Genomic DNA, 11,372 nt, shown 5'->3' with positions numbered 1-11,372 from the left:
TTCTGATTTGAAAAATAGTACCTGCTCTTATAAAAAATGCAGATAGTGTGGGACAGCGATGTCACCCTCTCGTGTCACTCTCCTGCAGATTTGTACTGCACCCTGGAGGTGGACTCCTTTGGATATTTTGTGAATAAAGCGAAGACGCGTGTCTATAGGGACACGACTGAACCCAACTGGAATGAGGTGAGGTGCTGCTCCCAGCAAGTTCTTGATGCAGATACTGCCCTTGGAGAGAATCTAAACCCTCAGGGGCTCCCTGATGGCTTTTCCTGCAGGCAAGGCCACCAGCATTCCAGGAATCTCTTGGGGAGAGTGTGACTCATCCAAGAGATTTTTATCTCCTTATTCTTGAGAATTTTACCCTCCCTCCCCTATCACAAAGAAATGATCTATTTTTCTGGAGAAGTGTTTTTAAAAAGAACTTAAAAAAGCCTTTCGTGCTGTCATTGTTACTGCTTAGTGTTTACTTAGTAAATTTCCATAACATTTTTCCTCCAAATGTTGGAATGAGTCTCCTGTGACCTTTCGATTTCCGGAAGCCTGGGGCTTTGACATCGAGGAAAGGTCTGCTGTGCTTGCCCATGGTATTGGGTGTGCGGGTCGCCACTCTGTCTTCCTCCACCTTGGAGAGCTCTCGTTTAACCCGCGTACTGAGCTAGCTTGCCTTCCGCCTCTGGGGAGTGGAGAATGACGACAGCCACGCCAGTCTTGATGAAGTCCCCAGATCCACATGAGATGACATTTCCAGGCTTCTGGAACAGCTGCAACCCCGAGAGCCTCGTGCTTGAGGACGTAGCGAAGGCAGCTGGGCTGCAGAGAGCTGCCACTCACCTGCTTCTCTGCAGAGGAGGAAGCTGAGACTCACCTGGCTGCCTGGTCCCCGTGTGGCTAGTGGGGTGTGGGGCCAGAACCCAGGTCTCCAGCATCCCAAAAGTCTCAGCCTCTACTACTCTGATCATTAGACCTGCTGCTTCACTGGGACTAGAGAATGAGGAGATGATAGAATTACCTGGGTATAATAGTTCTGGGCGTCCCTGCAGAAAGGGCCGTGTGGCTGCTATAACAAAGGAGGATCAGAGCCGAGTGGAGCCATTAAAGAAAGCTTTGTAGAGAGTGAGAGGACTGTGAACTGACAGGCAGCGAGGTGGGGAGGGGCGTGGTTCCAGACACTATGCAGAGGGTCCAGGTGCAAGGCAGCCGTGGGGACTCAAGAGACTGAGGCACAGGATTCCACAGCAGCAGGTCACCTGGAGGCCACCCTGGCTGTTCCTGCGGGTTCTCCGGGGGTCTTACATGTTCCTGGCACACATAGCCTCCCCACCCCCATTCAGGCTCAGAAATACCTGGCTTTGTTTTTTCTCCCCTCACCCTTTTCCATTTCCCCATCAAGGACCCATGCCCATAAAAGCGCTGGTGTGAACTGCAGAATTTACTGAAGGTATGTGGGATGATGGAGGAGAAAGTTAACACCACACAACCCACAGCAGACAACTTGAAAGCCCACGGGAGCAGTTCTTTCCTCTTAAGTCCCTCTCTCTCCTATCTTACCTCTTGGATTGATCCCCGCCTCCCCGCCCTCTCCCCGCCCCGCCTGTCAAATAGACTGTTTTTTAGAGCCGCTTTAGGTCCACAACAAAATTGAGCAGAAGGGACAGATTCCCACTAAACCTTCTGTCTCTCCCTCCCCCAACACACAGTGTCCCCCCTCCCAGAGCACCAGAGTGGGACATTTGTTATAATCAGCGAACCTACGAACCTATGTTGACACATCCTCATCACACAAAGTCCATTGAATGTCTGCATTTGTAACCAGCTCCCCTGAGCTAATGCAGAAGCTGTAGGGACCAACTGCCCTTCGAAATGCTGGCTTCAGGGGTCTGGATTAGGTTTGAGTCATTCAGAGCTTCTAGAAGCATTCAGACTGGGCCACACTGTGATGCTCACAAGGATGTAGCTTCTGAGGGTCCATGTTCCAGGACTGACGTGAAGAGTTTCAAGACCCGGGTCCTCCGGGCAGCAAGGAAGCTGTTTGAGGAGCCGTGGTTCAGAGGGCCCCTTGGACCTGTCTGCGAACATGGACTTTCTTTCTTGGGGCTACAGGAGTTCGAGATCGAGCTAGAAGGCTCTCAGACCTTGAGGATTCTATGCTACGAAAAATGTTACAACAAAATGAAGATTCCCAAGGAAGATGGCGAGAACACAGACAGGATCATGGGAAAAGGCCAGGTCCAGGTGAGACTGCCACCCTCCTCTGCCCCTGTCTGTCTGTCTGTCTGCCTGTTATGCCCATCTTGTCCCCAAAGAATTCCAGTTAAACTTGTTTTTCCAGCTGGGGCCTCAGTTCCTCAAGGCAGATAGTCAGGTGGTGCAGTAGGCTGCAGTAAGTAGTTATGAGGCCAGCTCTTCTGGGAGAAACACAAAAGTCTCAGTCTACCCACATGACACCTCCTCTCTGGCATCTAGACCTGGGTTTCAGAGGGTGCAGTGCAGGCACAGATCCCCCCCAAGAATTGGTATAAAGCCCCCTGGTTTGCCAAGAATAAGTGTTCATATACGACCAGCCAAGGGTCCCAAGTTCTCAGGGAAAACCATCCGGCCCTCAGCCTTCAGAAGTTTACCTAGCCCCTAGAAGCCCACTACCAGCTTCCCTGCTTCTCGGCACACAGGAGCTACGCCACCTGCTTTGTTTCTTGTGGCCTCACCTGCACCGTTCTGCTTCCCATGGGAGAAAGCCCTGGTATCTACTTTACTTAGGGGGCATCTTACCAGACCCAGCTAAGGAGATGCTCCCCACACTGCCCTCGAGGCAGGCACTGGCTGCTCCCTGCTCCCCTCAGGACCCTCCGGCCCTGGGAGAGTGGGTCGGGCATTCCAGGTGCTGCTGGGAGGACAGAGTTCTCCTAAAAGTCTCCCCTCCCTTCCCGAAGGGCAGGAAGTAAAAATCCTTTTGTGGTGAAATTCTGAGCAGCAGGAAAGATGGAGAAAGACAATGACTCATCCCTGAGTAATTGATAGTCTGGCTGGGCCCACATGCTCATCATTCAGACCAGCGTGTCCTCACTTCACAGGGGCTCCAGACCCTGCTCTAGTTCACCTGGTTCTTGGGGAATGAACTTACTCGTTTTCTCACCTTGGAAACTAATTAGAGAGTTCTGGCTCAGGGCCTCCAGGGACCCCCTGCACCCTGAGACCAGGTCTAAAAGCAGAAATGCCCCCTTTGACCACCCTGTTCTTGCCCCCACCAACCACCCACTAGCTCCTAAAAGAGCAGGCCCTTGACCTCGGCTGGCCTGTGGCTGGGCTCTCCTAAGGTGGGGGTGGCCCAAGGTAGTAGGGAAGACCGATCTGGGGTGATACTCCAGTGAGTTTACCAAGGTTTGGGGTGCATGTTGGGGAGCAGCGCAGCAGCCTTGCCCAGCACGGGGAAGGCAGGATTCTCGGCCTTTCTCTCAGTCGGGGATGGTCTACCAAGGCCAGCTCCGGGTCCGCGGCCACTCGATGGATGTCCTGGACCCGAGACCTGCCTGTGGCTTAGATCTTGAGTGAGAAGGGGATGCTTCTTCCTTGCTCCCCATCAGTCCCGCGTTCTGTTGGGCCATTCACGGGGTCTTGGTACAGCAGGGCTTCCAGGTGGAAGAAGCAGAAATGCGAGGCGATGTTTATCAGTCACCTGTGGGGTCCTCATCAGAGATCTATGACCAGTGAGATCCCTCCTTCCACCAGGGCCTCTCCTCATGTGAACTCGGTATGGGTCTCACCTTGACAGACGGCGTGTTGTGTGGGGGTGGCTTACGTGAGTGACGCTGATACTTCCCGCTTTACAACTCACATGCGTTGAGACCCAGCCCTACAGTTCCACGCAGATCTTGTTCACCCTCTTGGCTTTATGGGGAGTCCCGTGGAGAGTGAGTCATCACACGGATGGGCCGGACCACTCTTGATAGACACCGAAGTATTTTTCAGATTTTACTGTTCCGCGAACTCCTTAGAGAACCAATGTGTCGGAGCGCCTCCTGGGTGACAGTCATAGCTTGGTCCTTTCAGTCTTCGTGCTCTGTCCTACTACTCAACGACCGCCGTGCTCCCTTTGCTTCCTTCCCTCCCCGCTCTCCATGTTGGCATCTATCCCCATCCTAGACACCCCTCACCGACACCCAGACCCTGATCTGCATCTTGCAGAGCCCCACGGCGAGCTGAGGGCACCAGCAGCTTGGGTACTCAGCCCCTTTTTTTTCAGCTCAGATTCCACCAATGGAATGGAATGCTCCAGCACTAGAGTCCTGGGGGTGGTGAGATTTGATCCACAGCCTACCAGCGCTGTTGCTAGGTAACCGGGGGTCTCAATGGAAGAGAGAAAAGAACCCATACTCTTCTTTGTTTGTGGAATCAGGCCTTTTTGGAAACTCTTTACTACAACCTACTGGATATAAACAAAATATTTATTTATGTACAGCCTGTGCTCTCCAACAGTTTAGGGGTGCCAGGTACGTGCCTTAACCCTGTCCCAGGGAAGGAGCGAGCAGTGAGGTTGTGGGGGGCTGCGAGGGGAATCTCTCCTAGTTCGTGGTTCTTTCCTCCTTTCTACCATCTGATCCCAGACCGTGTTCCTCCATTTGTTGTGCTCTGTGGGGTGCTTCTTGGCGAGAGCTCTCCCACTGTTCCTTCCAAGAGGACCCAGATGTGAGATGGGGGGAGAGAGGGTTGGGTAGAGGGATATGGGTTCTGGTTAAAAAGAAAATCATTCATGATACTTGTTGAAATAGCAAGGCAGATTTTTTTCTAAATATAGACTATCACCAGTGGTTCAGTTTTAGAGTATGATTTCCTCATTCTCACAGACGGTCACTTCCTGTTCCCACCCCCAGACCCAGGGACTGTCCAGATATGTGCAGGGAGAACTGCAGTAGGGTTTTGCAACAGGGAAGAAAGATGGGGCTCAACTCTGAATACATCAAGAAAAGTGGGGGTAGGTGTCATGTGTGATCAGATATCAAGGATGGGGGATTCTAGGTAAACAGACTTAGCAGGATTCTTGCAAAAATTGGGCTCCCAAGGAGGTGCCCAAGGATGAAGCCTAGTTGGAAAACAGCTCAGAGGAGCCTGGCTAGAGTTTGGTCAGAGAGAGACTCTGTCAGCTCCCCTGCCCCACCACACCTCCTGTGACCTGGGGCGAGTCGTTGGTCCTCCTGTCCAAACTTGTGCCCTCGCCGGTAAGAGCGGGGCCTTCAGTGCCAGCGGCTGCTGTTATTTGTAGTCATTGCTACTGGAGAAGGAGTGCTCGGCTCCACCCCCTCGTCTCTGCTTTGGCAGGAGGGATAAGTGGGAAGTCTGGCCCCTGAGCCATCACTAGCTGGGAAGGAATCCCAGCGCAGTGTGGGGGGCATTTGTGACTCACACCGTAGGCGACTGGCTTGGCCTCTGGAGACCTGGGCTCCCAGTGGCTCGTTAACGAACCGGGATCCCCAGGAGGAAGAAGGAAGGAAGTCAGAGGAGGAGAATTGATGACGCCCAGCCAGGCCTCTTTCACCCTCTGCCAGCCTCACAGACGCTGTTTTCCATGTGGGGTGTGCCTGGGGGAAGGTACTCATGACTCCTGAGACCAAGCTTTTCCCAGTAACCTCAGGCGCCTTCCGAGAGTGCCATGTGGGAGGGGCGTGTGGCCCTACACACATCCTGCTGCTGGGGGTGAGAAGGGAATGGCATGGCCTATGTTCCTCCCATATACACCTTAACTCATAAGTTGAGTGGAGAGCCTCTCCTGTTAGGCGAAGAAGGTGCAGCACCCCAGCAGTGCCCAAGGAGGGCCAGGGAGAAGTCCAGAGCCGGCCAGGGGGCTAGAGGTAGGGCAGACGCTGAGGGGCCCCTCCAAGGGGCCATAGAATAGAATCACGTCACCAGCAAAGTTGCTTACACGCCTGTCTGTGCAGGAGGTGTCAGAATCACCTGGGGAGATGGGTCCTAATCTCCCCAGGCTAGGGTCCGAGATCAGTCTGGTTTTATTCCACTGCATGGTGCTGGTGAGCCAAGGGTTCAGGAACCACTAGCCTAAGTCTCGGATTTCGACCCTTGCCCTTCAAGTGACTGTCGTGGGTGAGTTGCCAGATCCCCACTGAAAGAAGAAATTCCTCACGACTGAACTGTCCTGGGCTCTACCGACCCAGGACGTGCTGGGGCACCCAGGCAGTGCTGTCAGGCCCCTGTCCTGTCCGGGCAGCATGGGTCAGCCTACTGACTGGACTCCTTCAGCCGGCCCTTACCCCAAGCTACACTGAGACCCGTGCATTCCCATGAATCCTGTGCTCCTGTTGTTCTTGGAGCTTAGGATGTTGACATGTCTACCTAAAAAATTCCTTCCCCTGAAGCCCAGACTCAGTGATCCTGTGAAAGCTTCTCTGTCTCCAATCTTTCCCTAAATAACTGTGCCATCCAAGCTACCCAGTCGCCTTGGGTAGGGCCTGCTCTGGCTCTCAGCTCGTCAGCAGCATCCTTCCTTCCCAAGCCTCTCTGCTTTGGACTGTGAAACCTGGGGACAGGTGTCTTCTTGTTCTTGGGGTTCCTGGGGCCTGGCACGCAATAGGCTCATGATCACTAGGGTGGCGCTCTTGCTATCTGAGGATGGACTGGGATGATCTTCCTTGCTCAGAAGGTCTGCTGAAGCTCAGCACAGGCTCACAGAGTACCCTCGCCAGGCCCTCTGCACCTCTATGCACACCACAGCCGAGTGCATGCATTCTGGACAGTTGGCACCCCAGGACTCTGTACACTGTGTCCTTCTGTTTTTCTGGGCCAGCACCTGATGCTCTGAACAAACCAGCTCACCTATCCCAGGTTCTGGAGGTGGACCCTTCACCCTCCTCTTACAGAGCCTGCATCTTTTAGGAGGGGAAGTGGGCAGTTTTTCTCTTCTCTTTGTGAATTTTCTGTTGCTACATCGTCTCAGTCGTGTTTCTTAGAGGATAACGTTATATCTAAAGTCCTAGAATTTTGTCTTCTCCCATTTCTCCTGATCTTTTGTATAATTGGGCTCGCAACTCACATTCCAGTGGGGGCATTGGAGTTGGGGTTTGTTTATTTAATGTTTTATATGAGTCTTAGGTGAGGTTGGGGCCCGGGGTCTGTGGTTTGACCCTTGCTTTATTTGAAGTTGGTGTTTGGTCTGCATGTAGTTTGCCAGTCTTCTCCCCCAGCCCGGTTGCTTGCCTCTTGCTTGGAAACATGGCTAGATACATGCCAATGGGTCCAACCATGCCCCTTTGGGGGATCCCCTGACACCTGCACCCCAGCCCTCACCAGGCTGCGAAGTCTGCCCACTTTGGGACAGTCTCCCTGTTCAACTGCTAGTTGTATGGCACTTACCTCAAGTGCCCACCAGAGGACCTGGCAACAGCTGTGTGAATGTGGAGTTGCACATGTTCACATGACAGCCCCAAACTGGAAAGACCCCCAAGTGTCCATCAGCTGGTGAGTCGGTACAAAACATGCGGCACATCCATACAGTGGAATATTATACAGCCATAAAAAAGGAAGAAAATTCTGACATGCTGTAATGTGGATAAACCTTAAGAACATTATGCATAGGAAAATAAGGCAGACACAAAAGGACAAGTACTGTATGATTCTGCTTATATTAAGTTACTAGAATAGGCAAATTCCTAGAGACAGAAAGTGGAGTAGAGGTTACCGGGGGCTGGAGGAGGGTGGGAATAGGGAGTTACCGCTTAATGGACATCGAGTTTCTGTTTGGGTTGATGGAAAAGTCCTGGAGGTGGATGGTGGTGATGGTTGCACAACACCAAGGATGTACTTAATGCTGCCAAATTATGCACTTAAAAATGGACAAAATGGTACATTTTATGCTATTTTACCACCATTTTTTAAATAGTTAAAATGTCCACGAGGTGCTGGGATGGACATGGGAGGCCAGAATCGGCAAATCACCCCGTCTTTGGCAACCCCAACCACGGAGGGCGCAGTTGACCCTGGCTTGGTGCAGGTGGAGAAGCCTTCAACTCCGCCCACCCTCCCACAGCCACCCCTCAGAGCCCCACCTGTAAGAGGGTGGGCGTGTATTCTCAGCAGCTCCCACGCATGTAGCAGACGCTCACTCTGTGCCAATGTATATTTTACTATCTACACATTAAATACATTTATGTTATATATCATATACATATATGTGCCCAGGCCCAGAGATACTACAGTGAGTAAAATGGACAAAAGCCTGTCCTAGAGGAGGTTACATTCTAGCTCAGGAGGCAAACAGTAAAATGAAAACAAAAGCCATAGAGACACATCAGGCAGGAAGGAGATGGGGTGAGGGGAAGACATGGCTTTTAGCTAAGTGGTCAGGGACGGTGGTTGCTATTATAAGGGCACCAAGAGTCCCTTCTGCTGTCACAGAGGCTTCTTTCAGGGCCGTGCATGTTCTGTCCACGTGGTCATTCACCATGCCAGGGCTTCTCGTGTGCCTGGGGAGAGGAGTACTTTCCTGGGTGCTTTGGGGGGTGGGGGCGGGGAGGTTAGATAGATGAGATGTGGCCCATGTCTCAAGGATATGAGCAGGAAAAAAAAAGAAACTGTCACTTAACACAGACTTGGAGGGGGATGGTCCAAGGGGTCTCTTGCACAAGGAGGGTGATTTTTTTTTTTTAACAAACATTTGAGGGAGATTTTAGGCTATACAGTCATAAACATGTAACTATATGAGCAAATCCTTCTTGTACAGAGTCCCCGATATTTGTCCTGAAGGAGCGTAACACTGCCATGCCACTGTGGAGAGAGTGTACAGTTTTATATTTCCATCCCCCGCCCCAAATGATTTCCTTATTCCTATTTACAGCAACTCCCTATTCCCACCCCAGACCCAGGCGGCTCTGCTTTTTGTCTATAGATATGCCCATTCTGCACGTTTCATATGAATGTAATCATACTCTATTATGCGGTCTTTTGTGACTGGTTTTTTCCACTTAGCATGATGTTTTTGAGGGTCATCCCCATCATAGCAAGTGTCGGTACTTCATCCCCTTTTACGGATGTATCGTAGTATGTCATATGTTTGCATATACCATGTTTTGTCTGTCCGTTCACCCGTCGACGGACACTTGAGTTGTTTCCAGCTTGGGGCTATAACAGTGCTGCTGTGAGCGTGCGCACACCAGTCCTTGTGTGGACATGTTTTCACTCTTCCTGTGTGGACACCTAGCAGTGGAATAGCTGGGTTAAGCAGTCAAGAGTAACTGTGAGGAACTGTTAAACCTTTCCAGAGTGGCCACGTTGTTTTATATCCCCAGTGAGGGTGCTCATTTCACCACATTCTCAGCAGCACATGTTTTGTTCTGTCTTTTTGATCATAGCCATCCTAGGGGAGGTTGCTTTATGTGATTGTTGCTAGATCTTGGTTGGGATCAGAGAAAGGCGACAAAGTTAAAGATGTAGGGGATGGAGCTCAAGAAACAGGCTGTGGTAACGAGAGGAGAACCCACCAGATTTCTGTCCCAGGGAGGTTCTCCGGTTGTCCCTTAGGAGCCCCCCACTTCCATCGGGGAGTAGATTGCGGTGCATACATGTGGCTCTCAGTCAAGAGCACTGGGGAAGCCCTGCTGGCCCATCCTGGGTGGGGACAGTGGCGTGGAAGAGAATTCATTCTCCAGGGAGGCAAGTGAAGAGGGAATGGCATTCCCTCCTGACCCTCCTCGGCCAGGGCTGGGTGAAGGGATGCCCTGTGCTTGTCCATGAGTGTCCCATCTGGTCGTGCCCACTACCAGGCAAGCAGGACAGCACCTAGTCCTCAGCCAAGCTGCTTCGGGCAGCACTCCTGGACTTGGCACCTTCCACCCCTGCCACCCTGGAGAGGACACAAAGGGTACTTTTCTAAGCAGACCTGGGGACAGTGGTCCACCAGGCCTGCCACCCACACATGTTCCTCTGAGACTCTCACTTTGCCCAACCTTAGGGAGACAAGCAGGGCCCAGACCATCCTCCAGAGAATACAGTGTGAGCAGAAACCCCCCTGCCCCCCAAGTCCTTGTCCCTGAGCAGCATGCATGGTTGTCACTGCAGCCTTGAGACCCTGAGGGGGCATCCAGAGCACTCTCACATTTTCCCGAGATGTCCATTTCCTGGTCCTCTCCCCTCAAGTCATCTATTTTTCCAGATTGCCACTTGTTTACTTCTCTGGCGTTTTAAATAGCTGCTCTGGAGAGCACGCCAGCCTTGAATGTTGTTTGAGTCTGGCCTGAGCAACCCGCAGCCTCATCGTCGTGTTATTCATGCTGCTTCCGCGCTGCTCAGCACACACTGTTCCTTGGAACCGAGCCAGCCTAGAGCTGGCCTTTCCCACCAGAGCCACTATCCAGGGCCACTGCGCAGGCCGGGGGCCTACGCCACTCTGGCCCAGGTCTCACTCCGAAGGCCAGCTCATGCCGCAGCCTCCGGGCCCAGGTGATGGTGGGTCTGAACCTCCAGGCTTCGGGTGGATGATGGCACTGAACCCCTCTCATCAGTGGGCCAGCTGTCCGGGAGAGGGCAGGGCGTCCTTTGCCATTAGTTTGTCTGAGGCGGTGCATGCCATTATTGGGGTGGTGCAAACCCCAGAGGGTCCCCAGAGCACATCCTGCCATGAGAGGGACTGGCCAGGCAGCCATGTTACTCAGTGTCGCCACATTGCCCACAGGAAACCAGCCACTTGAGAAGGAAGCTTGGCTTTTCTGGGCTTTGGAAAAAAAACGGTGACACAACGGAGTTCCCGTAACCAGTAGGCTGCCGGTGGGGGTGTTTTTTCCACACACAGACAAAAAAGTAGAAAACCCAGGGATGATAGGAAGCTTTGACCTTGGCGAGCCAGGCCGTAGGGGCGGGGCTTCCTGCAAAGCCTGGTCAAAAGGATGAGGAGGCCGGGGCTCCCCATGCTCTTGTTCAGCCGTGCTGGCCTCTCAGCAGCAGCAGGACCAAGGATGCGAGAGTCGCCGTCCGCCCCCGCCGCCATGCAGAGCCTCCTGCGGTACTTCCACCCCAGCCGGGCCGGTCGGAGCCGGGTGGCCTCTGCCGAAAAGCACCTGTGTGCTCGTGGCACCGCCCTGTGGACCCACATCCGAAACCTCGTGTGCAAGGGCAAGGTGGGCTGCGGTGGGCTGCGGTGTCCCCAGGGGCTGCTTGGACGTCCGCTGCGTTCACCAGTCCTCGGTTCTCGAGGGAAAAGGGGTTCAGTAATTACTGTTCTTGGGAGGGAAAGGGAAAGGCGTCTCCTGCAGAACATGCTCGTTTCCCTTTTTAAAACTCTCAGCGGTTGTGCCGACTCTCCCTTCCCTGGGGTTCAGGAGGAACAGCACCTGCCCCCTTCCTTCCTGGGTGGGCAGGACACGGAGTTGGGGGTC

General features: G+C 53.0%; 1 protein-coding gene across 1 annotated transcript in view; it reads left to right on the top strand.

The window, feature by feature from the left end:
* The window catches only part of BCR (BCR, RhoGEF and GTPase activating protein), a 116,527-nt gene that overhangs the window by 96,264 nt on the left and 8,891 nt on the right, over nucleotides 1-11,372 (top strand). Inside the window, exon 16 of the mRNA XM_023528163.1 lies at nucleotides 2,104-2,235. Coding sequence (XP_023383931.1) covers nucleotides 2,104-2,235 — 132 coding nt within the window. The remainder of the gene's footprint in view (nucleotides 1-2,103; nucleotides 2,236-11,372) is intronic.

The sequence above is a fragment of the Pteropus vampyrus genome, unplaced genomic scaffold (assembly GCF_000151845.1).
Source record: "Pteropus vampyrus isolate Shadow unplaced genomic scaffold, Pvam_2.0 Scaffold23, whole genome shotgun sequence".
Classification (NCBI taxonomy): domain Eukaryota; kingdom Metazoa; phylum Chordata; class Mammalia; order Chiroptera; family Pteropodidae; genus Pteropus; species Pteropus vampyrus.
This window is presented reverse-complemented; position numbering and strand designations above follow the sequence as displayed.